This window comes from Rhizopus delemar, genomic scaffold, assembly GCF_000149305.1.
Source record: "Rhizopus delemar RA 99-880 supercont3.9 genomic scaffold, whole genome shotgun sequence".
Lineage (NCBI taxonomy): Eukaryota > Fungi > Mucoromycota > Mucoromycetes > Mucorales > Rhizopodaceae > Rhizopus > Rhizopus delemar.
In genome coordinates, this window is record NW_027137835.1 from 1,748,894 (window position 1) to 1,776,136 (window position 27,243).

General features: G+C 34.8%; 11 protein-coding genes across 11 annotated transcripts; 5 read left to right on the plus strand and 6 right to left on the minus strand.

Moving 5' to 3' along the window:
• Window positions 1–2,419: 2,419 nt before the first annotated feature.
• On the minus strand, window positions 2,420–3,093 carry RO3G_11743 (D-tyrosyl-tRNA(Tyr) deacylase; the record flags this gene model as incomplete). The annotated part of the gene is made up of 5 exons (XM_067666327.1): window positions 2,420–2,472; window positions 2,526–2,570; window positions 2,625–2,768; window positions 2,820–3,002; window positions 3,051–3,093. The coding sequence occupies 5 exons, from the start codon at window positions 3,091–3,093 to the stop codon at window positions 2,420–2,422; spliced, it is 468 nt and encodes a 155-aa protein (XP_067522428.1).
• A 1,327-nt stretch (window positions 3,094–4,420) lies between these two features.
• Window positions 4,421–6,779, plus strand: RO3G_11744 (uncharacterized protein; the record flags this gene model as incomplete). Its single annotated transcript, XM_067666328.1, has 7 exons — window positions 4,421–4,989; window positions 5,038–5,093; window positions 5,140–5,291; window positions 5,340–5,436; window positions 5,495–5,661; window positions 6,129–6,179; window positions 6,717–6,779. 7 exons carry the CDS (start codon window positions 4,421–4,423, stop codon window positions 6,777–6,779), a joined length of 1,155 nt encoding a protein of 384 aa, XP_067522429.1.
• A 2,231-nt stretch (window positions 6,780–9,010) lies between these two features.
• Window positions 9,011–9,596, plus strand: RO3G_11745 (uncharacterized protein; the record flags this gene model as incomplete). The annotated part of the gene is made up of 2 exons (XM_067666329.1): window positions 9,011–9,466; window positions 9,522–9,596. 2 exons carry the CDS (start codon window positions 9,011–9,013, stop codon window positions 9,594–9,596), a joined length of 531 nt encoding a protein of 176 aa, XP_067522430.1.
• A 150-nt stretch (window positions 9,597–9,746) lies between these two features.
• RO3G_11746 (uncharacterized protein) lies at window positions 9,747–10,241 on the minus strand (the record flags this gene model as incomplete). The annotated part of the gene is made up of 2 exons (XM_067666330.1): window positions 9,747–10,003; window positions 10,049–10,241. 2 exons carry the CDS (start codon window positions 10,239–10,241, stop codon window positions 9,747–9,749), a joined length of 450 nt encoding a protein of 149 aa, XP_067522431.1.
• A 154-nt stretch (window positions 10,242–10,395) lies between these two features.
• On the minus strand, window positions 10,396–12,376 carry RO3G_11747 (uncharacterized protein; the record flags this gene model as incomplete). The annotated part of the gene is made up of 3 exons (XM_067666331.1): window positions 10,396–11,656; window positions 11,715–12,027; window positions 12,100–12,376. 3 exons carry the CDS (start codon window positions 12,374–12,376, stop codon window positions 10,396–10,398), a joined length of 1,851 nt encoding a protein of 616 aa, XP_067522432.1.
• A 1,768-nt stretch (window positions 12,377–14,144) lies between these two features.
• Window positions 14,145–15,372, minus strand: RO3G_11748 (uncharacterized protein; the record flags this gene model as incomplete). The annotated part of the gene is made up of 5 exons (XM_067666332.1): window positions 14,145–14,159; window positions 14,208–14,391; window positions 14,444–14,823; window positions 14,874–15,080; window positions 15,142–15,372. The coding sequence occupies 5 exons, from the start codon at window positions 15,370–15,372 to the stop codon at window positions 14,145–14,147; spliced, it is 1,017 nt and encodes a 338-aa protein (XP_067522433.1).
• Window positions 15,373–15,796: 424 nt separating this feature from the next.
• Window positions 15,797–18,588, minus strand: RO3G_11749 (uncharacterized protein; the record flags this gene model as incomplete). The annotated part of the gene is made up of 13 exons (XM_067666333.1): window positions 15,797–15,806; window positions 15,862–15,913; window positions 16,052–16,295; window positions 16,355–16,427; window positions 16,481–16,862; window positions 16,915–17,015; window positions 17,153–17,251; window positions 17,305–17,400; window positions 17,451–17,706; window positions 17,763–17,910; window positions 17,964–18,040; window positions 18,087–18,109; window positions 18,161–18,588. 13 exons carry the CDS (start codon window positions 18,586–18,588, stop codon window positions 15,797–15,799), a joined length of 1,989 nt encoding a protein of 662 aa, XP_067522434.1.
• Window positions 18,589–19,853: 1,265 nt separating this feature from the next.
• On the plus strand, window positions 19,854–20,099 carry RO3G_11750 (uncharacterized protein; the record flags this gene model as incomplete). The annotated part of the gene is made up of 1 exon (XM_067666334.1): window positions 19,854–20,099. The coding sequence occupies one exon, from the start codon at window positions 19,854–19,856 to the stop codon at window positions 20,097–20,099; it is 246 nt and encodes an 81-aa protein (XP_067522435.1).
• A 1,159-nt stretch (window positions 20,100–21,258) lies between these two features.
• RO3G_11751 (uncharacterized protein) lies at window positions 21,259–22,376 on the plus strand (the record flags this gene model as incomplete). The annotated part of the gene is made up of 6 exons (XM_067666335.1): window positions 21,259–21,461; window positions 21,521–21,587; window positions 21,644–21,718; window positions 21,773–21,915; window positions 21,967–22,203; window positions 22,259–22,376. 6 exons carry the CDS (start codon window positions 21,259–21,261, stop codon window positions 22,374–22,376), a joined length of 843 nt encoding a protein of 280 aa, XP_067522436.1.
• A 687-nt stretch (window positions 22,377–23,063) lies between these two features.
• On the plus strand, window positions 23,064–24,416 carry RO3G_11752 (uncharacterized protein; the record flags this gene model as incomplete). The annotated part of the gene is made up of 3 exons (XM_067666336.1): window positions 23,064–24,029; window positions 24,079–24,331; window positions 24,403–24,416. The coding sequence occupies 3 exons, from the start codon at window positions 23,064–23,066 to the stop codon at window positions 24,414–24,416; spliced, it is 1,233 nt and encodes a 410-aa protein (XP_067522437.1).
• A 310-nt stretch (window positions 24,417–24,726) lies between these two features.
• RO3G_11753 (uncharacterized protein) lies at window positions 24,727–27,096 on the minus strand (the record flags this gene model as incomplete). The annotated part of the gene is made up of 2 exons (XM_067666337.1): window positions 24,727–26,747; window positions 26,850–27,096. 2 exons carry the CDS (start codon window positions 27,094–27,096, stop codon window positions 24,727–24,729), a joined length of 2,268 nt encoding a protein of 755 aa, XP_067522438.1.
• Between the last annotated feature and the right edge of the window lie 147 nt (window positions 27,097–27,243).

The following is a 27,243-nucleotide window of genomic DNA, read 5'->3' on the forward strand; positions in this document are numbered from 1 at the left end:
TTTTACGTAATATGAAAGCCATTTATTTATTTATTTTATGGAATTTGAAACTGTGCCTTTTTTTTTTTTTTTTTTTTTTTCGTTGATCAGTTTTTATCTTACTTTTTTTTTTGGTAATCAGTTTCAAAATATTAAAATTTATGCAATACAAGTGTTCAAAATCTGTTTCTAAAAAAGGCTCTTGCAGTTTGAACTATAAAGCAAATATTACTTATTCTTTTTCTTTTCTATATACACACATGTCTATTTCTACAAAATTGACAAGCAGTATTATGATCTCTGATCTTTTTCTTTTCTTTTCTTTTCTATTGTTTTTCTTTCTATTGTTTTTTTCTTTCTATTGTTTTTCTTTCTATTTTTTTTTTCTTTCTATTGTTTTTCTTTCTATTTTTTTTTTTTTTTTTTTTATTTTTTTTTTTTGTCTGTTCCGAGTTACTGATTTTCTTCTAAAAAGTACTACCTATGAATGTATGGCAAAGAAAATTAGTTTGCTAGCAGGACATGCGCTATTATACTGAATATAGTAAACATCAAGAAAGACAATGGAAGATGTTTTATTAAGGAGATTTTTTTTAGAAAACTGTTCGTCACCAAAAAATAGCAAATAAACCATCAACTTTTCTAAAAGGAAAATGTAGCCGAAAGCTCAAACAAAAGTATCTTTTGCAAGTACCATCAATTGGTTTATATTTAAAATAACAAGCAATGAAAACTTGAACTCTTGTTTACAGAAACGACAAGAGAGGGTCCTTCAATTTGAAAGCATTGATACGACAACATGACATTCTTTTTTAAAGAAGAATCATTGCCGATACATTGGGTTGCACCAAACAGGAGAAGTCGGTGTTTGATGTTTCTAAGAAGTTCATACGCTGATAGGGAGAGGAAAGGGGAGAGGGGAGGCGCATCATTGATGAATTGTTAGCTCATTTAGTTTTGTTTGTTGTTTCTTTCCGTAAAAATAAATATGCTTGTCTCTTTAATCAGCATGAATGTCGTAAACATTCAGGGACGTAGAACCTTATTTAAAACGATACTTGCCTCTTTTTCTCTTTGTTATTCTGATGAATAGATTATAAGCGTGATAATCTTGACGTAATAATAAGGGAAGAGGTTGTTGTTCTAAAGAAATAAAAAAAAAAAAAGACCGAGTTTATTAAAACCAATAAAGTGTTATTTCTGTAAAGCAGCTCGGTCTAACGCGATACCAAAAGCGTTAAAATAACAACTGAAACGCAAGATTTATCATGCCCCTTTTTTGTTAGTTAGCCTCAGATATACCTTGATTAACAAAAAAAATATTTAAAGGGGCTTCAGCATAAATCTCATTGGAAAACTGACCGTTGTTCTCTTGCTCACTTGTTTTGTTATTACGAGTGAAATAGCGCGTTCGATGCAACTGGTATTGTTTGACACAATTCCTGAGAATAAAGACTTTATTTTGTTTTGAAAGGCTAATTGTTTGTTGTGCAGCATTTACAATTAAGGATCAACAGGCTGCTGACTTGTTGGAATATCAAACAAATAAAGTTACGCGCAGAGATGATGGAATGAGGCGCCTTCTTTTGTGTAAATGTTCTAGAATAAAATAAATAAAGTAACCCCAATCGATAGTTCTAGAGTCAATTAAACAAAGGCAATTTAAATGTAGAAGGATAATGGGAGTCTTAATGAACCAGCTATGATTAAATATGATTTGACGTGTTTAAAAATTTTTTTACGAATTCATAGAATAGAAAAGAATACCTTATGCTCTATTGAAACCTGCTCAATAGTATTCCACATAGTAACAATCAAAGGATGGCTTTTTCTTGTTTCAAACTCATTCACAAAAGATGAATAGAGTACTTCACCCTGTTAATTTGTTATGATACAGCACTTGGTATGTTTCATGCAAGGGCCGATTTTGTACAAATTGTATTTCTTGCTTCATTCAGTCAATTTCTCGGCATCCGGATACATTTAATCGCTGTGATTTGAAGTTTTGTACAAATTACAAAGAGTATACAGTACTACGCTTAGGTTATAAACTGTACTCTGCTACCAAAGTGTTACGCCTTCAACTTTAATTTTGCATGGAAAACCACGCACATGTTTAGAATTACTTTTCATTTGCATTACACAAGATTAGACCTAATAAACTGTTTTATAAAGATACAAAGTAGAAAAGACGTATTAGACAAAACAAATTGTTAGCAGATATTGAAATGAGGGGAAAAAGACGCTTTCTTTTTTTTTCCCGATAAAGTATAACTTTTAATATGCATTAAGTGATGGCAAAAGTAAAAGCTCTCTTAACTGTATGTATATAAAAAATCATATATAATGTATTTAAAAAAAAAAAAAAAAAAAAAAAAAAAAAAAAAAGGACATGGTGATAGAAAGGATTAATAGTACTTCTTTTTTTTCTATGATTTATTTATACTGAATCATAAGTGAACTTTCTTGAATCAAGTTGTAAAGTTACTGGTCCTAGTGTATATATAAGTTTAATCTGTTGTTATATAATTTTGTATATATCTTACCATCATTACTTATATCCACCATCATCATTGCACCAAACTCACCATCTAAAGAAAGTAATAGATAAAAATACACAAAATAAGCTCATGATATCGTATTACCTTGAATCTTGGATGGATCATAGGCTTTGCCTAATTTGTCCATGAACTGTTGATACATCATTTTAGCAGACTCAGTCTTCATGGCCTTGTGAAAATCTGGCTTATTTCCTTTTACGGTGGATCCTTGTAATGTGAATTGAGAGACTACATACAAGCATGAGTATGCTTTCTTTAATAATAGGAATAATATCATACCACATAAAAGTTCAAGTCCAGAGTCCTTTACACCTTTTTTCCACATAGTACCATTGTCATCAAAAACTCTGATGTTCAAAATCTTATTGACCATGTAATCAACATCTTTTTCTGTGTCATCTGTACCAATACCCAAAAGAATGCATAAACCCTTTTGAATAGAGCCAACCACTCTATTGTCCACTATACATCCATTTTTTAATATACTGTACCTTTATATATAGATTGTACCTGTCACGCTAGCTTTAGCAACTCTTTGGACAACTGCTTTCATAGTGTCAAGTTAAACCTTAAAAAAGCTCGTTACTGTGTTTTCTAAATTGTCTGCGGTGATTGAATTTACAGGAACCCCAATTTCATGATATTTGCGCAGCATGTATGACAATTTATTAGCTAACGTTGAGTTCTTTTACAACAAATGTTCGTTTGATAATATCCTTCAAATCAAATATTTAAAGCAAAAATTATATGACTTTTCTGTCAGTATGTCCTTTTCTTTTCATAAAAATACATTGGTTTCTATACTATTCAGGATATACATGTAAAATTAAGGTATCTCTTGGTTAAAATAAAAGCACTTTTACTAACAAAGAATGATATCAACCCCTTGTGTAAATCCCAAATGAGGTTCTCTTTTACTAATTCTGTTTTAATTCCTCAGCTTTTTATAACAGAACAATCTTTTTTTTTCTTTTTTTTCTTTTTTTTCTTTTTTTTTTTTTTTTTTTTTGCGTCAGTCAAGTTTAAAGAAAGCGACTGGAAGAGAATGGTGAATTTTTTAAAGTGTTAAATAGTTTATGCTGCTTGTCACAAGTCATGAATAGCAACTCAAGAAAAAAGATAAAATCAAAATGCCCCAAATTTCATGTATTACAAGTGTATTTACATACTCTGATGTGTATGTTTTCAAATAATTAAATGATTTTTGTAGGCTATACTGACATTCTAAGGAAACAGAACCCGCTCAGATATGCGAACTTCAGTAAAGAAAAAATTGTGGATAATGATTGAGCAAGTGTTTATAAAAAAGGAGCACATGTTCCTCTATGATGTTATTTTAAAATAAATTTTTCTCCTTTTTTTATTTTCTTCTTATTGTCATACATCACTAAAGAAAATCATTATTTTATCAAAGAATATAATATGAATCCATTTTATCTTAAGCATTTACTTTGTTAGTATAATAATAATACTAATAATAATAATAATAATAAACTCTTTAACTTGGATGCCAGCAAAACAAGCACAAAAAGTTAAGTTTTGTATACATTCTTGAACTTTGTTTAAAGTTCAATAAAAATGAGGCAGTTTTTTTCACTTTAATATTAGAATAGCACACACACACACATACTATAAAAAAAGTATTCAACAGAAAGAAATTAAGTGCATTAATATCAAAATAACTGCATAAAAGAAAGAAATATTTGTTTCTGAGCGATAAAACAAAAAGTAAGAGTGGCTTATTAACTTGATTCCCGACAGCTTCATCCAATATATTCTAATAATTTACACACCAAACGTTTACACGCTCATACACACACCCATTTTTTCCCTTTTTTTTTTTTTTTCTTTTCTCTTATTCTCTCTTTCTGATAATAAAAATGTTAGAAACCAATAAACCTTTTATTTTTAGCTCAAGCACTTCTACAACAACCACGACTAATAACAATACGAGTACTTCTAATGATAGCGACAATAATAATAATTCACCACCACTATCAAATAATACAACAAATGAATTACCAAGTTCAGCAAATGTATTAACTAGACCAATGAATAATTATTATTATAGAGAAGAAAAGAAAGAACCTTACATACCTTCCTATCAAGGCCAACCAACACGACTTAATTCTGCCTTTAGCCATCCTCCTGAAGAATATGCATATAAACCGAATAATAATGGTTATACACAATTATTACCCATGTCACATCAGCATTATTCTTCTCCTACACCACCACCAAACTTAATGAAACACATAAAAGAAGGGTCACCTATTTATTCAATCAAGAATAATTATAACAATAACTTTGACACGGATGAAACGGATAGCTGGTTTGATACACACTATGAAGGTGACTTGGGAGATACTAGCAGAAAAGTGAAAAGGCGGAAAGAAATGACACTTAAAATGGAGAAACTAAATGCGGAATTTTTAGAGAAGAAAGAAAGGTATTAATGATTGCAGATAACTGTATTTGATATTAATTTAACAAATAGATTATATAATGAAAAGCTATTATCGATTGATAAAGAGCTAAAAGAAGCACGTAAAGGTTAGTTTAGAATGATAATATAAGAAAGTAGACTAAGTCATAATAGATACACATATAATGTATTTGGATGGACTAAAAGATTTGGAAAACATGAGACGTAAGATGATTGATAACGGCCGATTATTTAGAGAATATCAAAAGCAGGTGACAGATCATCAATTTGAGTTAGAAATATACCAAGCAGAAGAAGAATATTTAGTAAGCGCAATTTTTATATATTTATACACACTACTTATACTTTAGTAGCTTGAGACACAAGAAATAAGAGAAAAGTTATTTAGTGTATTAGAAGAAAAGAGGCGTAAATTAAAAGAGGACAAAGATAATTGTGATTTAGCTTATGGTATTGCTGTTATTATACTAATATATATTAACGTTACTCACTGTTACTATTACTTTAGATGTCATATTTGATTCACAATCGAGACTACATAAACGAAATTTGCGTAAAAGAGGAACAGAAAATTCAGACAACAAAGCCAACAAAAGAAAACAAACAAGCGGACCGGCATTAGTATTTAAATTAAAGGAAGAAGATATAAACACAGACATACAAGCAATAAGAGATGTAAGTCATTTTTTATTCACCATAGTATCTTTCTTAACATGTAAAAAAAAAAAGGCGCTTCGATCATTTTCATCACCCATGTTACCTTCATCTTCACCACCACCAAAAAGGAATCATATAATCAATAATAAAAGAAAACAATAACTCCAAGGGAAGGAGAGAAAGGAATTGTTCTACATTTGCATGCTCAGTCCTTATGTTTACAGCAAAAGTAACCATTCACTCTAATGACAGAATGACTAGATTGAATGTAATTGAGAGGTTTGCTATATACGTAGTGGAAAGGAAAGGAGGGCAGGTCTGAATATCCCTTATTTGATCATGATCTTATATTTCATTATATGGAAAGAAATGATAGATTAATATGATTTTGCCGAGTGTTTCTTTTGCTTCTTCTTTTTTTAGCAGATTCAGGATCAAACTATTATCCATCTCTTTTAATTGAAAATTAGCTTTGGTATTGCTAGACAAGCTTACAAGAAAACTCTAAAGAAATAAGAGAAGATCACTATAATCAAGTAAAAGCAAGATGAGAGAAAATGAACAAGGTGTCTTTGATCTTGCATCATCCAAAGCTTTTCAGAAATTTTAAAAGGTATATCCTTTGCTTTTAATATAAAGACCTGTTTTTCCATGAAATTACAAAAATATATTTGATATAGTTTTTATAGATCAAAGCTGTATTTGTAGTAATGTAACAGCAGTTTTTAAGGCTCGAAGTTAGTCGGTGGTTGAATTATTTGGCAGGAAAATGATAGGCCAAAGATCATATTTGTGATGTGTGCAACACTAGACTTCAAATAAATATCGTATGTTGTTTGCAGTTTTTTTCTTTTCTATTCTTTTTCCTAGTAAAAAGGCAGAAAGATTACAAGAAAATAAAATTGGATGATGAAACAATTCTTTTGCACCTAAAGGACGAGCATCACTTGATTAGGAAACTCTCAGTCTGAATAAAGAAGTCATCAAACTACAACTAGACAGTTGAACACATCTATGCCATTTTAAAATGAAAAGAGAAGAGCAGACGAATGTGCTTTTAATGATTGTAATAGACATTAAACAACAAGTCTATGGGAATAGCAGGAAAAGAAAAAGTTCAAATAAACAAAAGCTAAACTTCAACTTGGATTATCTGTGGATGAGTTACCACTGCATAAAAATCTGTGTGCATGTAAACATCCATCGCTTTTCGCACAAATATCAGAATGGTACTATGGAAAGTCTATTAGGGAATCATGGACTTTGAGAATAAATGAATTATAATACCTTTAATCTTATACAACACCTTTTGTCTTACGCTGATGGAGACTCGACTGATTTTAATCGAATGAAACAAAGCAAAATGTGTATAAAAAACACTAAACTTGCTTTTTCTAACAAGGTACAGTCTACTTTTTTTTATTTGTATAATTTTACGTCAACATTGGCTTTATCTTCCTACAAATCTTCTATAACTCTTGAGCAGAATAATCACAATTCTTGATAATACTTTAATATTCTGATGATCGTAGAATAAATAATTGCTTATGTATACAAGATTTATAACAATTATTAATATATTTTTCATGGTGTAGTCAATCTAGGAGGTTGTCTAAGTTTTTTCCAAGTGGATTATTGACCTCCGTCCGAACGTACTCTAATAATGTGCCATAGTTTTCCCCTTTGTCTTTTCAGCAGTGTCAATTACATTTTACAATGCTTTGAGTACTTCAATTTTAACAAGAATATTAAAGCTTCTCGGTGATTATTATCAATTTAGTATATACATATGTAAACAGTATTACATTTTTGGCTTACAACCCTTCAATGATTCATACTACCATCAATCTTGTGTATATAATAACTACTCAGAAAGCGCTATACTGCTATAGGCTGAGAAGAATCACTAGAACCACTTTGAATCCAGTTGCCCAGGTTTATCCAAATGGTCTCTTTGACATTCCTTACCATGGCTGACGATAAAAAAAACATTTTTATATCTTCTGTTTTTATACGTTTTTAAAAACATTACGCAAATTTCTGACAAAGGTGGTTTGACCACCATATAGCCAAAGAAATAGGGAGGTCATTGCCTAAACTAACTATTTGTCTCTTATGATCATGACCTATACGAATATTCTATAGAAAATGCGAGTCTTTTCATATTATGCAATCACCTCTCTCTCTCTCAATTACTTCCGAGATAGCATCAGCCTTATCTGCAATATGAGCAAGATCCACAGATATTTTAGTCTTTGAATAGCTGAAAATGTGCGGATGATCAAGAATGATCAAATCATGTAAGGCAAGGCTAGAGGATTGGAAAAAGAACATGCAGGTTTTTATATTTAGGAATCAGGGTTCAATATTGTTGCTAATGAGGCTTTAGCCGTTACTTTATGATAGAATTAGTCATTTCCTGTAGCATTCTTTATTTGGATATTTATCTATTATTGCTACTTGCTTAATTTATAATTTACTGTCTGGCTCTTTGGCTTGAATTGGCTTGGTAGCTTTGTTCGGTATTAGAGACTACTATCAATTTTTTTCCTAAAATTTAGTTGCTAAGATCTCATTGCCTATGTGTGCCGTTAATGCTGTTATAGTTATATAGTATTTCTTCAACAATACTTGATCAATAACTATTTCACTCACCCATACAATTGAGCTTCTTCGTTATCGGGCCTTCTTCATCATAATGTTCTCATAAGAAAGGAATTTTTACTACTCTAAACTCTACAACTCAATATCCCTTTATGCAGATTCGGCCGCATATTTCTTTACTATTACTGTTGCAGCTATTTTTGCAATATATCCTTTTGGAACTTCCTGGAGTTTGTATTGTGCAAGTGTTGAATCCGGTCTCATCGATAGATAATTCTAGCATCAAAACTGAGCCTAACAACTGGATTAAGAAGTTATTGCTCTTACATTGACGATATCAACTGAATACTTTTTTTTTTTTGCATAGTCTTCTTATATAAAGAAATTCTGAAACAGAATAAACGAGACAATGCTCTGCAAACCCAAACTCTTTTGCTATGTTTACTGATATACATTCATAGTTGTTATGAGAATACTGAAAATCTCAATGCTAAATAATAATAATGTCTACTACATGTGCATAATGAATTTCTTTGTTCAATCAAGCTCTAATGCTCAGAATGGACAAAAATAAAAATAAAAAAATCAGTCGAGTTTGGCAGCCATAAAGTTTGAAATCAATTTTTTTTATTGGTCGAATTTGGTTGTCCCTTAGTCAAAGTTGGATTAAAAACACTGCAACAATGATTACTTTTTTGCTGTGTACTAATAAATTTCATCATTTTTTCATTTTCCTTTTTTTTTTCTTTGTTTCTTTATAAAAATGAGTAATGGCTCTCTAGTTTTCGAACAACCAATAAAGTTAAAGAAAAATACATGGAAATGGTGGCAAACAGCTAAAAATATTGATGATGATGAATATACAAACCCTATGAGTTCAGAAGAAAATAACTCATTAGCACCATCGTCACTAGTTGCACAACGCTCTATACATTCGCGAGAGTCAGAAGACATGGCATCAACAACATCGATCAAGAGTAAAGCTTGGACATTTCATTTAAAAGAGGAAGGCAGCCCTCTTTCGGAAGAACAAGAAGAAGATACTATTCCTGCAAATAATGTAGAAGGAAATATTTGTCATAGAAACGAACAAACTCCGCCATCTTCTGTATTGTTTTCAGTGCCTTCTGTCACTTCCTCAACCATTCCTGTCTTTAATTATAATATGGATGAACCTCGTCGTAAAAGTGTCGATGGATTTTTTTTCCCTGGATTAAGGGTAAAACTTAAAAACTCTGCTAAGGATCTATTTTTTATTTAATTTTCTGTGATAGGCAAAACTTGGTAAATGGGTTAGTAAAGAAAAGCCTCAAGTTCAGCAACAGCAACAGCAAGAAGACAGCGAATAAATACTAGTAATCTTTTCCTTTTGATCTTCTATCACTCTTTTTTTGCGATAATCTCTTTTTGAAATCTTTTCTATTCTTTTCTTGTAAATTTTGTCTAATAATACAATAATCATCAGCAAATCTAATTGTTACACGCTCCGTTTATTTTTCTTACAATTGTCTGACTCTTTCTAATGTCATCTCATCCGGTTCTTTTTGTACGGCCACAGCTTCTTTAATCACACATACCAGTTTGTCATAACAATCTTTGATATTCTTGGCTTGAGAACGAGTCTTGTCAGAGGTTATGATGAGCTCGTCATTTTTACTTTTCTTAATGCTTGAAGTTGATCTTAACTTAGTCTTTGCATAATCAGGGATCCAAGTAGCTTTCGGAAGCGATAACCTCAAATCGACCTTTGTATTTACTTGAAATATGTTGGTTAAATGATGTATAAATCTTCTTTTCTTACCTTTATTCACATTTTGTCCTCCTGGTCCACTACTTCTACTAAATGCAATCGTAACATGTTCTTTAGGTATTTTTTGTTCATTAAAAGACCTTTGCCAAGCATAGGCTTCTTCATAAGTCCAGGGCTTTGAAGTAAAAGAACGTTTGAGACTTCTAAGGTTTAATTGCCAATGCGATTTTGAAATGAAAAACATGTTTTTTTAAAAAAAATCTTTTTCCTTCCTTGTTGACGCTCATGATAAAAAGACAAGTATTTTTTTTTTTTCTTCAATTTTTATAAAAAAAAAGAGAGAGGATTACAACGACGTTATTTTATTATATTAGTGAGTCTTTTTTTAGTAGAGAAATTTAAGCAGTTTCTTCCTTTGGCAATTCAGACAAGTGAGCCTTAAGGACTTCAACAGCTTCGTTGATCTTGCTATCTAAAGCCTTGCTGTCTTCAAGGAGATTCAATAATTCGCCATTATCCATTTCTAAAAGCATACCAGTAATTTTACCGGCATATTCAGGTTGTTGAGCGTTGATCAAAGGATAGAGGCGTTCACCAAGCATTTGCTTTTGAGTCTCAGGAGCGGCAGCAGCCAAAGCGGCAGCGGTCAAAGGAGCAGCAGCAGAACCTTCGGCAGTCTCAGCGGCAGCAGAAGCAGCAGCAGGAGCTTGACGAGATTGGTTAGCGTACTTGCGCTGACCAGCAGCACCACCACGAGGAGCACGAGGTTGACGAGGGGGACGCACGTTACTGTTGGGAGCAAAGCCTTGAGGAGGGAAACCAGCAACGGGTTGGCCTTGTTGAGGAGCCCAACGAGGACGAGGCATCATGTTGTTGGGAGCAAAAACGGTAGGACGTTGACCTTGAGGCATGAATTGTCCGGGAGGAGCATAGAACATGGGAGCGCCAGGCATGTAGCCAGGAGCACCAGGCATGGGCATACCTTGCTGCATGCGCATTTGGTTACGTTGAGCCATTTGAGCTTCCAATTGGGAGCGACGAACTTCCTTACGTTGAGCAAGAGCAACATAGATGGGCTTGGAGCCAATCATACGGCCGTTCATTTCAGTAACAGCTTTCGTGGCTTCATCGGGGGAGGAGAAGCAGACAAAGCCAAAGCCCTTGGAGGTACCTTTTTCATCGCACATGACCTTGGCAGAAGTGATCACACCATAGACAGAGAACTCTTGACGGAGCTTTTCATCATCAATATCATCATCCAAGTTCTTGATGTACAAGTTAACACCTTGGTACTTGGCAAGCTTTTCGAGTTTGGCTTGCTCATATTGCTTGCGAAGCTCTTCTTCACGCTCAGTCTTCTTCTGAGCACGGGCAACGTAAAGAGTCTTTCCATTGTGTTCAGTTTCGTTCAAGGTATCAACGGCCTTGTGAGCATCTTCGTAGTTTTCAAAGTTGATAAAACCAAAGCCCTTGGATTTACCTTCTTCATCTGTTTGAACAAGAGCAGAGGTAATGGGACCAAACTTGCTAAACATTTCCTTAAACTGTTCATCGTTGATGCTTTCATCCAGGTTTTTAACATAGACGTTGGTGAACTTGGCACGGATTTGCTCAATCTTGGCTTGACGTTCCTTTCTGGGAATGTGACGACCGACATAACTACACAATTAACATGAGCAATCTTTTCTCTGGTTTTTTTTTCATTTTAAATATTTACACTTTCTTGTCATTCAAGAGCATACCATCAACATGTTTGATAGCATTATCAGCAGCCTCTTCGGTTTCATAGTGAACAAAACCGTAACCCTTAGAGTTACCGCTTTCGTCCAAAGCAATCTTGCAAGATAAAATGTTACCAAAAGCAGAGAAAGTGTCATGAAGAGCCTTGTTGTCGATAGAAGTATCGAGGTTTTTGATGAAAACATTACCGGAACCAGTCTTACGAAGAGAAGGGTCACGTTGAGACCACATAATACGACAAGGCTTGCCCTTGATCAAAGTATAATTGAGGCTTTCCAATGCACGTTCACCTGTCAGAATTTAATATATAAAGTTTAAATATTTTATTATCAACTCCCCCTTTTTTCCTTATCTTCACTTACCATCAACAATGTTATGAAAGTTAACGTAAGCATAACCCAAGCTACGACGAGTGACGGCATCACGACAGACACGAATGGAGGCAACGGGACCAATCATGTTGAACATTTCAAAAAGCATGGCTTCAGTGACTGAAGGATCAAGCTCACCTACATAAAGAGAGGCAGAAGGGGAAGGAGCACCAGCAGGAAGAGAAGCTTGAGCTTGAGCGATTTGTTGTTGTTGTTCAACTGAGAGCTGAGTAGCTTCAGTAGGAGTGGTGATGGGAGATGTAGACATTATATAAAAAAGGTTTTTTCTATTTTATAAATTTTTTTTGGCTTTTTTTAAAGTTTATAAAGTATTTGTCAAATCCACAAAAGAGAATAGATGAAGATTAGACAAAAAAGAAAGAAGAAAGAGAGAACGGCGAATAAACGTCGAAGTAAGTGGGTAGAAGAAAAAAAAGACAGAAAGAGAAAGAACTCATAAAAATATTTTTTTTTCCTTATTAAATATCAGACCCTTCCGGCCCACACTCCCACTCACACACTCACTCTCACACACACGCACTCACACTTCTAGGCCCAGCTCAAATTTAGACAAAAATTTTTTTTGGTTCGGTTTCATTCGTAAGGATTACTTTAAATGGAAAAAATAAAGACAGTCAAATGTGGCTTGGAAAAAGAAAGGAATTATTTGATTCGTGCTCTTCATGCTTGACTTGTTAATTCAAATGGCACTGTGGATTGTGAAGTAGAAGCACATAGTAATGAATTGGTATACTGATGTAGATGCGTGTATGATAATGTCTTTCTGCTACATTTGACATGAAAGAGTCAAGTAGAGTTTGTTTATTACAATTTAATCTATTTGTGCTATCCTGTATTTGACGCGAGGATCATACCTGTTGCTCTTAAAGGCAGGAATTGCCCTGATATATCAAAGCGGGAGGGAGGGAAGGAGTGTTGAGTTGTTTAGTATCCTTTGTTTAAAATATCAGGCATTGATGACTTGTTCCTGTGATAGATGCAGTCAGACTTCCAATGCCTTCAGCTGCTTACAATACAAACAGATAATTCCTTTGATTCAATAGATATGCCGAGCTGAAGAGTGTTATTTTTAAAAAAGGACTTTTTGTAGACTTTAATGATTATTTTGAAGCACTATTCAGTGTATAATTATTCTTTAATTTATCATCGCTTTATACGGAATGATATGTCACTTTATAAACATCATTCTACATCATCTTTACTATAAATGAGTTGATTACACAAGTAATTCTTATTAAAACATTATCTTTAAAATGACGCCAATTAAACACAATGCTGTTAATGTGATTCAGCAGTGATGGGATTTGAGTAACAATGACTATTGTATGAAAATACGTCAAGTCCCAACACAATGATTACCCTCCCTTGGATTTCACGGTACCAATCATGTCTATCATGAACCTATTTAAATGATGAACTGACTTATTTTAGGAATAGAATATCAACACTTATTTGTTTCATCTTGATAGCAGTATCCTGCTTCACAGATCCATTCTCTTTCACTTGTAGTGATGATTATCTCTTATGCATACTTGTATTCAACGTTCTTTATAAAAAGTAAGCCATGACCCTGCTTGATAGTTATGACTGCGATTAGAGAGATAAAGGCACGTGTGAAAAAGTATAGACAATGTGTTGGATGATATCAGACACATTTAATATTGTCCAAAAGCATCTAATTCCGAAATAACATTTGAATCGTACGTTAAAAAGATGAATGTGAAAGTAGAGAGGGGCGCCTTTAGGTTTCAGATACGTAAAGATTGTACATCAACAGTTTATAAGCACATCATATGATGATGACGCTAGACCAAGTCACATTAACAATCGTTAGCACCAAAAGCCCTAAAGAAATTCAGGGGATAAAGTAGAATGGGATTGATATTAACAAAGGTAAATTTATTTATTTATGCAAAAATGAAAAAGGAAAGCATTTTTTCTTTAAAAAAATAATTTATGAATAGGCATTTTAAATGTGTTCTTTTGGAAATATTTTCTATAAAATGCATAAATGCTTAAAGGAAAGATGCCTAATAAAATAAAATTAGAATAAAAAAAGACCCAAATCAAACACTTACACGTCGACTAGCTTCTTCAAGGTCACTATCAGTCAACTTGTTTTTGTCATCATCACTAGGAATTTCATAAACACCGCCCAAGATAACAAAGGGGTGATAAGCAAAAAGGCTAAGGTCACTCATTTCAGTAACACCAGAAAGGACAAGGACAGGATCAATTTCAGAGCTGATACCAGCAACGATACTATAAAATATGTTTAGTTCCTATTCTCTTCTTTACACATCTTATACTTTACTCAGTATCCATACGATCACCAATAATACATGTCTCCAAACGACTCAAACCGAGTACACGTTGAGCATAACGCATGATCAAAGCAGAGGGCTTGCCACAGAAGAAGGCCTTGGTCTTTGTAACTAATTCAACACAGGCAGTGAAAGCACCAGTGGCAGGGATCTTACGACCTTGAGAGTCCAAGGTTTCGACATCCAAGTTGGTAGAGATCAACTTGGCACCGTTCTGAACCAATTGAACAGCCTTGGTCAACTTTTCAAAGTTATAGACAGCAGATTCACCAAGGACAACATAATCAGGGTTATGATCGTTCATGAAGAAACCCTTGTCATAAAGAGCATAAGCAAGACCAGGTTCACCAATCACATAGACAGTACCACCCTATGTATGTTCATGTCAGTCTAAATCTCACTCAATCCTCAGAGACTTACCTCAGGCATTTGAGAAGCAAGGAAGTAGGCAGTAGCTTGACCAGAAGTAAAGAAATGATCTTCAGTAACATCAATACCAAGACGACCCAACTTTTGTTGTAATTCACGAGGAGTAGGAGCAGAGTTGTTTGTCAAGAAAAGGAATTTTTTGTTATTCTTTTGCAAGAATTCAACAAATTCTTTTGCACCAGGCAATAATTTAGATCCCTAATTTAGATAACGCCACTTTTTTAGATAAAGCACATAAAACTCAACTTTAATAACTTACATGATAAATAACACCATCCATATCAATAATATAACCCTTCTTTTGACGAATAGCTTCTAAACGTTCGGTGTGAAGAACAGGATCACGAAGCAAAGCCCAATCTCTAGCAGAAATACCAGCTTCATTTGTGAAAGCTTGAGAATCTTGACCTTGATTGGCTAATTGAGCAGCAAAATTGGCAGCTAAATCGCGAGTTTGATCAGGAGTGACGATAGTAGGAGGAGTAGACATTAGAATAAGAAAAAGATGAAAGAAAAAGAAAAAGAAGAAGAGTAATGCAAATATGAAGAATTTAAATGAACCTAGTCTTTTTTTTTTTTGCTGGGTTGATTATGGTTTAAACCTAAATCAGTGTTATCATGATTCAAATCAACAAGTACGTCATTCACTTTATTGTTTATTCAACTTGCCCTTTTAAAAAGTGGGTGTGAATACAGAGATCTGTCAATTAAAAATAAACTCCGTATTCTACAACTGAGATTCAACCTCACGAAAATGGTTTGATGTACCCGTGCCTTTTTTTTAATTTTTAGCGCGTTTTATTTATTAAAGAGTACCCAGACGATAAAATTACGTAATTTACAAGTTGTACAAGATATACGCCTCACCTTCTCTCTCTCTCTCTTTCTCTTCCGGTATAGCTTAATCTAATAGATCAACAGCAGCTAAAATAAAATAAAAATTCTTATTCGATCCATTCTTTTCTTTTATACAACTTACATTGAAACAGCAGACAAACCATCATGATAGAAATCATACTTAACGGATTTAACTGATGAAACGTAGTTGCTGAAAGTGCAAAGAATATAATCGCATTAAAAATTCTTGATATACAAATGATATATGATCTGTGATGAGCTTTGTTCTTTTTTTAGTAAAAAAAACCTTATTTTGAATTCCTTCATATTACCTCCTTTCACGGGTGTATTGACTAATTTAATAAACGCATTAAAGCATAGAATCAATCCGCCCGTCACCCAAAAGAATTTCACTATAAATTCATCATTTGAACTTTCTTGGCTTGTCTCGCTGTGTGATGTTCCTGTAAGAACGCCGATAAGCCCAGTTAATGCTATACCAAATGCGACTTGTACAAGATGTAAAGGAAAATGAAGGTACATCCAAATCGAACTCATCCTAGTCTTGGCTACAAACTACAAAAATGTCAGTAAAAAAAAAAAAAAAAAAAGACAGGTTGTCTATTTTCTCTTACTTCTCCATTAAAATCATCAAAATACATGAAAAAATAACAAAAGATGATGGCAACACTAAACATGATAGCAGTCCTAATGAAAAATAAAAATCAAGTTTAAGAGAGAGAAAGGGACGTTTGATTTACATGATACTTGGATCAGGATTTGAATTTATGCCTGATAATCCAACAGAGGAAGCCACAGTCTGAATGAATCCCAAGCAATTTTCGCCCAAGACGATCAATGTGAACAAACCAAAGCGTTCTCCTAGATGAGATGCGGCCAGTGATACACGACTGTTTGTCTGGAGAAAGAGATGAACTAGCAATTCAAAGCCGATGCTTACATACCAAATAATATAACGTTTGGTCATATTTTCAAGATATAAGAGAGAGACGCCCCACAGGATGATAGAAATTGTGCTGGCTGCTACATATGTACCAAGAGGTCGACGAGATGCTTTAGAATGAGCTCCGAGCGAGACAAAGAAGAGGATGGAGTATTGGATTAATAGGACTGCCTTCATAACTAAAAAGGAGTTAGATGTCTAAACAAAGTCTGGAGGTTTTAGTGTATTTACTCATGTAGCCAATAATAAACCATTTGGGATTTGTATCATACGTAGGACTTGACCCAGCCATGATAACTACAAAAGGGTAGATGAGCAAAACAGCTTTCAAGCTATAGATTCATTTTACTTAATCCACAAAGTTCAATAATCTTGTATAAATGATGTACAACATCCCCACTATCATATCGAGAAGAATACCTATGATAATCATGAGCTAATGCTATCTTGTACAGTTTGATATGTTTACAAGGCACTTGAACACCACGTCCACCACATTACAACAAACCATGCAACATATTTACCAATTTGCTCGTGTGATACGATATGAGCAGAGTGTGTAAAGTTACTTTGGTCAATGTATGAGCAAAAAAACAGTGAGACATTCAGAATTGTATTTACCTAAGCCATCCTACATAAAACACGTCACCCAATAACTCTACCCAAGTAGCAGAGGATTCTTCACCGATCTCATCCGATAAATCAGGATCAGGTACACTGTAGAGCAAGTTAGTTTGTATCAACAGGGCATACATGATGATTTGTACATGAACAGTGGTTTTCTCTTTTTAGCAGTGTGTTCTACAGCGATTTTAAAAGAATGAATTTGTGCATATACATTGTCATTGAGTTCGATAAATATATCATCTAGTATTCTTGAAGACATTTGCTCTTTGGTTTCATTCAACCTATCGGGAGAGACATAGTCCATGTTGTCTTTTGCAGTCATGATGGCTTCTTCCTTTGTAGGGTCTCTTGGAGACTTTGAAATCTCACAGGGTAAACCTTGAGAGCTGTTTCCTCCTGGATAAACAATGCGTTATTTGAACAGTCAACATGCTTTTCGTCATTCTCTTTACTCGAAATCTCGTGCTTTTTTCCTTTCAAATCGACAGTTTTATGAATCTTGATTGAAAAATTTCTCTTGGTTTCTTCCAGAAAATCAATGAAATCATCCGTGTCTTCAAACGTTTTTAATTCTGCTATTTCTTCTTGAGTTAAGCCAAGCTAAATATAAAATCTAAGTTTCTGTAACCGTCAGCTTTAGTCAATAGCCTTACGGGTCCCTTGAACTGGTTGATTTTTTCATCTGTGAGCTGAATGAATTGATCACCCACGAGGTGACGGAAATGAATGACTATTCAAATATGCATTAGGTTACGATAATATATTGCTTTCATTACTTAGTCTTGTTTGTATTTCACTGCTATCGGTCAAGGGTTAGTACGATATCTATAGACAAGCTGGGGATCTTTACGTGATAGGTTCTTGTTCTTCATTTCCAACGCCTTGTAAAGAACCTGTTGATTCCTTGTGCTTTTCATTCCAGTCTCTCTTTTCTTGGTCATAATCTTCTTGTCTTTGGCGATGTAATTTGAATTCCTTGAACGGGTGTAATATGACATCACCTATGGTCTCTGTACCATGCCTTCTCAGAGGCCTTCCTTTAGGATCATGAAGTGGATTGATTTCTGTATGATTCCTTCTCAAGGCTGTGTGATGTTTTTTTGTATCAAGATGAGAGCTTCCTTTCGTCGATCGAGTATCATTGGAATGAATAGATTGGCTTACAATGATTTCAACCTGTTCAAATGATGGTCTTTCTTCTGTTAAACTACTTGAAATGGATATTGTATTGGTGCCTCTAAATGCAGGCCCCGTTGTATTATCATGATTCATTTTCATAAGAAAAAGTGAAAGAAAAGGAGGAAAGTTTATTTAAAAAAAAACGCATGGTTTCCTACTTCAGAACACTGTGTTTGTTTATAGATGTGAAATAAGCCAATCTAATTTAAAAAGTAGTACACTCATTTGTAGATCAACAAGGGAAAAAAAAAACTTTACTGTTTAGTGCATATCACCGAAATATTCAGTTTTTAAGTCTTGAACTAGAATAGAAAAGTACAAACTTTCTAGTCAAAACTTCTTTTTTTTTCTCTGGTTATTTTGCTTTAACACAATGACGAAATGATTGTATCGGAATGAAAAAAAAAAGAACATTTGGAGTTAAGGGAGGTCATGTGTCCCGTTACTCGGTCAAGAATAAGGAGAGAAATATAAAGATTGCTAGAGCATAGAAAAGTAACTGAAAGAGTCACTTGGGACATGGTGCAGTGAACAGTGTATTATTAAAATGGCAGCACCAGATAAAACTGACTTCGGTTGACAGACTGTGTCATTCTTTTTTTGGACTGAAATTACAAAAAAGGACAGAATGTCAAATAGGCACTTCCGAGTGACCCGATCACCAGAAATTAGAGGTTTGAATCCAAAGAATACTTTAAAGGTGTTTTAACTGACAAAAGAAACAATTGTTATATTGAATACCACTCATAAAAATATCAGAAAAGTAAGAGGCGATTGTATTTTTTATTAGGGACCCTACATCGCCTGTTTTATTTCAAAGGACCAGCTCATAACTGAATCAAATTGACCAAGGTTCAATAACCTATTGCTAAAGAAACATTAGATTAATTGATAAAGTAATGAATCAATTTCAATAAAAGCTAGATCTTTGTGCAAATCTTTATAATTTCACTTTAGATTAAAAAAAAAAAGTAAAAAGATATGTGTTACTGCTTTATTAACATGCCAATCACATAAATGACCAAAAAATTGAAGTATATGAATTATATGCTGTTTATAAAGCTTCAAAAGATCCCCTTATAATTTAACCAAATTGAATTGCTTGCTACCTTTCTATCAAAACAAGCTACATTTTTTTCTTCTTCTTTTAACCAAGCGGAATGTTAAAATTCAACCAATCAAAATTTTATAAATGATATTTAATCATGCCACTTCTTTTTTTTCCTAATGATGCGATATATTCAGGAACAATCAAAAGCGAGTGGTATGATTTTTTTTTGATAAAGTTATCTGGGGAAATTCCTTTCATATATAAAAACAAGGTTATCTCTCTCTCTCTCGCTTTCTTTCTTTATCAAACAATCATGTCTGCCCTTGCTCAATTTCTCAAGAAATCTCAAAAACCTGAAGTCTATCCTATCATCGGTATCTTATCTTTTGCTCTAGTGGGTGCTGGCTTTGTAGGTGTTCGCGCAGCCAAAGCCCCTGATGTTGCTTGGGATCATAAATCAAACCCTTATCCATGGCAAGATATCAAAGAAGGTGAACAAGTGAAACTCCTTGCATTAAATCAAAAGTATGAACGTCGTTGGGAACGTACCAAGCTATAAACAAGTCTCTTTTGTCTTAATAGACCTGTAGAATATATTTAATTTCATGTATCATAACACCGTAAATAAAATTTAATTGTTTTGTTGGATAGAATTTGGTTTTGTACTTGCTCTTACAAAAATCATTCGTACACATCTTAAACCCTTGCTATTTTGGATTGATATGCGTCAACGAAAATAGATGATTTTATGCTTCAACAGTCTTTGAACCCTGAGCCAGATTCTCTCAAGATTGTCAAGTTAACTTTTTTTTACCATTGTTGTACACAAAACTTATTTGAAATTGGTGGTAAGGACAAACATGAATAATGGGAAATGAAAGTAATTAAATGGTCTTTATTTTTATTATTATTTTCGACCCAAACATTGTCTTATCTTACATCATCTCACTATAAAGTATGTTGAATCCAGAGCCAAATATAATCTCATAAATATAAATTCAACATGCTCTCCAAACTCTGACCAGTGTTTGACCACAGACACACTACCTCAAGCATACCTTGAACTCTTTTGTAATGATTCAGATACTGCATCAAGAGAAACTTTTATTTTTCAAGCATCATTAACATTTGGTTTTAAGAACGAGATGTGTTTCATTGTATTATGGTATGTCAAGTTCTGTACAAAGCTTCAAGCGAAAAGTGTTTTTTTTTTTTTAAAAAAAAAAAAAAAAAAAAAAAAAAAAAAAAAAAAAAAAAAAAAAAAAAAAAAGATCGCAGAGAGGCTAGAGCAGGTTATCTATTCTGATTAGACCAAGACTCTTTAATAATCATTTCCTCTAATCCACAGAGTATATATATTTTCATAGGTACTTTAGCAAATGGTTTATTAACTCCATATTATTTAGTAATTGAAAGAGCTATACATAAAAAAAGTTATGAGAACTGATTGAATTACACATAAAAGGCAAGACGGTGCAGATTCTTTCAGTTTGAATAGAGACAGTGCAATTGATTCTCAAATCAAAGCAGATCCACACAAAGAGCTGTCTTTAATACAAGATTGATATACTAGTTATGAAATGGGTAGAAGTTAGACTATGCCTAGTCCAAAGCTATCTCAGCATAATATTACACACGCTCATATATTTTTTCTCACGCTTGGTTATTTTTTAATTTCACTTTTTTCTTTTTCTATTTTTTTTTTTGGGTTTGCTAAAATGTTTATTAGGCCTTTACGTGTTATTCCTTCTTATTTACCAAAAAGATTTATTTCTACTGAAGTAAGCAAAGAAGCGTTCCTTGAACATTTAGAGGGAGGCATTGCTGTTCTTCAATTAAACCGTCCTGCTTCAAGAAATGCATTATCTGTTCGATTGGTAGATGAATTTAGAGCTGCTTTAGCTGAAGTTCGTTTTTCAGGGTATGAAAGTAAACAATCGTTCTTATTGTTATGTGTATTCATCAAAATAATAATCATAGCAACTCAAGAGTATTGATCATAAAAAGTGCTGTCCCTGGCGCCTTTTGTTCTGGTGCTGACTTAAAAGTATCCACAAAAAGTCTACTTAAATCTCTATGCATAATACTCATTGAATACGATAGGAACGTGCAAATATGACACCTATTCAAGTTACTCAGTTCTTGTATAATCTCAGAAAGGCTTACAGAGAATTGGAGGTGACTAGTAAAAAAAAAAAAAAAAAAAAAAAACCAAACTTACAATTAAAATAGACACTGCCTATTCCTACCATTGCTGCTATTGATGGTCCCACTTTTGGAGGTGGTTTGGAAATGGCACTCTCTTGTGATATCCGTATAGCAGGTCCATCTTCTAAAATGGGATTAACAGAAACAAAACTGGCCATTATTCCAGGGTAAAATAGATTGAGCATATATCTTTCCCTTTTAAATAATACAACCATCAGTGCAGGAGGAACTCAAAGATTACCAAGACTTATTGGTGTTGCTAAAGCAAAGGAATTAATATTCACAGGTGAAATTTTGGATGCAAACAAGGCAAAAGAATATGGAATTGTCAATCACTCTTCAAATGACAGTGCTTATGAAAAAGCATTGGAACTGGCGAAATCCATCTTGCCGCAAGGTCCTATTGCTATCCGTATGGCCAAGTTGGCTATTGATCGCGGCGCTCACTTGGACATGTAAGTTGATCTGCTTAAACTTGTGCCATCTCTTTAAAATAATTTTTATTATCAGGGATTCGGGTCTAGAAATTGAGCAGTCTTATTATGCACAAGTCATACCGACAGAGGATAGATTAGAGGGTCTGAAAGCATTCAAAGAAAAGAGAAAACCAACGTACAAAGGAAAATAAATGGGTATAAACAATTGCAAGGGATAAACGGTTATCAATAAACCATGTCGTTTATGTCTTTTTATTAAACAAGTTGTCTTTATCCAAAAAGAGATAGGGAATGATTATTCCATACAATTGTGCTATCTGTGAGATTAGATGCTATAAAGAACATTAAGGTGTTTAATAAGACGGGTACAATGTTCGTTTTATATCACCATAAATATCCTTGCCGCCAACGATTGCATCATCTGACACTTTGCATATATTACGTGCGTACACCTCTGCGACCTTTCTCTATTCTGAATCTATTATTTTCTCGTCAGCTGAATGACATAGACCATGGCGCATTTCGTACTTTAGTAACTTTACTAAATTTTGTCATTTTTAGAGCTAGCATTCGGGAAACAGGTATATACACCGTATCAATGCCGAGAACAAAGACTGCTTAGTATATACATCATAACCTATGTTCAAGCACAATATTTTATGATGGCTCTAACACAAATTAAATAGGAATCATAATCCGCCACCGTTGTCTACATCAGCTTGTCCTTTTCCTTTATTGTGGACTTTATTCAATTGGTATTATTATTGCATTGGTCGATACAAATGATCTTCGCCACAGCGGCATTTGAATAAGCTACATTTACAAAAAAAATCTAGAAAAGTTTATTTTTCCTTTTTTTTCCTTTTGGTTCTGGAGAAATGTCAGATATCAACATTAGCACGACTTCTTATGAAGAAGCAATGAATCTTTCAGATTTGGACGAGTATGAATTTCCTAATGATTCTATGAGTACTGTGGATGAGCAACCAAATACACCCAGTACAAAAAATGACACTACTCTAGATCCACCCATTAAAATTCGAAAGAAGCCAGGTAGAAAGCCTAACCCTGCCTCACCTGCACTCCGTAAAGCCCAAAACCGTGCTGCACAGAGAGCCTTTAGAGAACGAAAAGAACGACATACAAAAGAACTCGAAGCTGGCATTCGCACCTTAAAGGAAGAACGAGACAGGTTATTAAAGGAAAATGAAAAAGTGACGGATGAGAATGAGGTATTGAAGGCAGAGAACTGGTATTTGAAAGGTATTGTGCTCTCTTTGCAACTCATCTGTTTACAGCAAGGCCTCGTTATTCCTCAACACTGTCCCCATATCAATGAAGAGACGTTGGGCGTTTTAGCACAATCCATCCCCCAAAGTATATCGTCTTATCTGAATGTGAATGCTAAAAACAAACTACAGCTTTCTTCACGGGTTTTCAAAAGGACAAGCGAACCGCAGGTCGGATCACAAGACGTGTTTCATACAACTCAGCAACAACAGCAATGCCAACAACAACAACAACAACAATGTCAACAGCAGCAACAAGCACCTTTGTATGATCCACAGCAGTCTTCACCTATGAACCAGTGGAATGCATATCATACACCCAAACCAGACTATGCTCAGTCGGATGAAGCTTACTTTAGCAACATGCCTCCTTTATCACCGGTGACAGTATCAGAAAAAAGTAGCAGTGGCAATGAAATACCACGACATGTACCGAATGAACCGGTTATTTCCAATTTGGCAGCCATTCAATCATTACGTCTTCAACTTCGTTTACAGTCTGCAAGTATGCACATACCCTGTACTTCTGCTGCCACACAACCTACTCTTTTACAGGTAAAATATCCATCATTTCAAGACATACTTTATTTATCATTATCCCTAGTTGACCATTCCTCATGATCCACGTATTGATTTGATTCCTGCTGCCCATATGCGGGATAGAATGATCTTGTTTAGAGACTTGTTTGATTTGGATGATTGTTTTCGTTGTCTTTTAAGTGGCTCTGTCTTTCATGGAGGAGATCCTGCTGTTGCAGGCAATTGGCAGTTACCAGTAGAATTCTTTGAGAAATATTGGTTCTTGACGATTGATTATAACCTAAGACGATATACAAACGAATGGAGAAAAAAGCAAGGTTTAGAAGAGATTCAGTTACCGACAGCATCAACAGATATACCATCTCAAGAACCATCAGATATTTCACAGATGCAACTTGCTGATGGGTTCAGCATGATGGGAATATCGCCTAACCAATCATTGTCTTCTTCGCTTTGGGATGATTTTAGTGAGTTTTTTTAATATGAAATCAAAAAGGATTCTAACAATTTTATACTTGTAGACACAATGCTGTCTTCATCAACAAATATGAATCGTGTGCCTTTTTAAACCTGGAAACTGTTTTTGCGTATGTAAATATATCGTATTCTTTATTTATAGTATGTTACAAAATATGTGTGTATGTGTATGTGTATAATAAAATGCTATTCTTTTTTTTTTTAAAAAAAAAAATGTGCAAGTACAAAGCTAATTCTACACCAACTGTGATTGGGCATTTTTAAGTCTTGATACCAATTCGTTTTCTTGTTCTACTTCATGAATTCTCATTTTAGGGATAAATCTATCTTTCAAAGCGAGTTCGTATACTTGATTGTATTCATGTACAGGGCCTTGGTAGTGTCCTTTATCCCAAGATAAACTGATGGCACCACGAATCATTCGTAAGATGAATTCTTCACGAAGTGCTTTGTTGTTACGAATAAAGAGCTGATAGTCTGCTGCGGCGTCTGCGATGGCTGCTGCCAGAGATGCTTCCTGATCACTATAAAGGTAAGCATTGTAATACTCATAGCTTGTCAATGTAGCGCCCTTTTCCGTCTGTTTTCTGGGGTCTGGATAGATCACCTTCACATTTCCTCTTTGATCAGTCGGTCGATCAATCAGGGCCTCTCGCATTCTACCTGCACCCGTAGAGATGACAGCGGATCCAAAAACAAGCCCCTCAGCAGCCTGAAGAGCCAAATCGTTAGGATCAGGGCTAGGCACATAGACAAAATCGGCAGCAGCTCTGCAGTAGATGCCAAATCGACGCTCGTCCTTGGCCAGCGAAATAATATGCACATGTTCTGGATAGCGCTTCTGGATCGCCTCCAGCCGTTCAAATGGGTAACCTTTTCGCGTGCCGAGAATGATGAATCGCATGTTATTTTCTACAAAGAGTTTGGCGGCCCTTTCAAAGCTCTCGAGCCCAGCATCGTACACAAACTTGCCATGAAAGAGGACGACGGGCCGTTTCATGTCTGCATTGCGCAAGATACGACGCTTAATCAAGAATCGCTTTGCTTTATCCTTGGCTACATGGACAAAATCCTTGGTTTGCTCAGGTAACGTCCAGTAGGTGGGAATATCGGGTATGGTCAGAGCGAGAGGGTGGGATGGATCAGTTGAATGGAGCAAGGGCTGATCGTGAATCATGTCAAGTGCATAGTGTGGATAGAGCATTGATTTGTTGAGCAATTTATCCGAAATGAAGGGGTGTTCCGTACTGTAATAATCAACCGCTTGATTAATGCCGTAGAATCGAGAGCCTTGTGCCTTTCGAAGCAAACCATCCATGACCAACTCCTTCAAGTAAAGGTCTTTTCTTCCTTCAACAACATCTGCTGCCAAAGCATGGTCCGCAAATGTCACAGCATCTGCGCGATCGACAGCAAACTTGGACATGAACATGCGGCCGCCGTAGGTGTACTTGTGGAGCTTTTCCCGATCGACGGCTGGATGATCCAAAAATTTACGAACACTACGGAATGAATTGGCGTATTTTAATTCATCTTGGTGATCATGCATTGTATAGATAATAGCTGGAGGTCGAGGTCCAAGATCATCTGCTTCCTTTTTGTCTTGCAAGAATTTAGCCACATAGGCATTCGAGACACCGTGAATGTGAACAATGTCGACGCGAGGCACAACCCGGATGGGAGCAAAGATCGATTCTTCGTCACTGGCGGTTGCCTTATGGGCCAAGAAGGCAGCAGCAGCCTTGGCAAAGTATTGATCACGCCATTCCTTAGGCAATACAGGGCTCTCGTCATGAATCTCTTCTGGTGTACGGCTCTTGAATGCCTGAGTAAAGGGCCTTTTGTTGGCCGCGCTGATCATATAGACTGGGACAGCGTCGGTTGGAGCTGGTAGTCTTTGAGGTGTGATCAGGACAGAGGTGTTGACGTTATTGATCATTTGCCATTCGTATTTACTAGGTGCCTGTACAGGAGGATTAAAGGCATGCACCATTTTAAATACACGAAACTCCAAGATGATTGTCTGCCCTGGACGGCTGCCTCGCATTTCTATCGCCATTTCGAGCTCAGTCTTTGTTGCCAACTTTCTCATGAATGAATACATTGGCATGACAATAGCTACTTTGGTTGAACCGGATGCCTGTTGAGCAGCAGCAAGTCCTGTTACGTATCGACCAAGATCTGATGTCACAGCAGGACCAAATTCTTTAGTGACATGGTATACTCTAGTACCTTTTTCTATTTTGCTTTGTACGTCTGTATCAAGATGTGTATATTTTATAATGGGGTATTGTCTCTTTACTATAAATCTCAATAGAATGAATACCCACACAATTTAATAAGGAAAACTATATCTACCAATCGTAACCAATGGCCTTTCATCATGCAGTAGAGTATAACTTGTACAAAGCATAATTAATTCAACTAATATTAACAAGAGTACAAATAAGCTCAAAAAGTTCCACCAGCTCCATTTTCTATCTTTTTTCATATGAGTTGAAGACCTGTTAATAAATGTCGAGATGAAGGACGACATGACAGAACGTTGAACGGGTGAAATGAGTGGAGAGTCGTCTGTTGAAGATAAGTCTTCAGATTCAGTCATAATAAGGAGAGGAGTAAAGAAGAAGAGAAATAGGAAAGAAGTGTGCAAGATCAAATATATCTTTTTTTTTTTCATCTATTTTTGTGTGCCTCGATCCTCAATATGAAATCTTCCACTAATGACGGAGTTCTTACAAAATTATAGTTA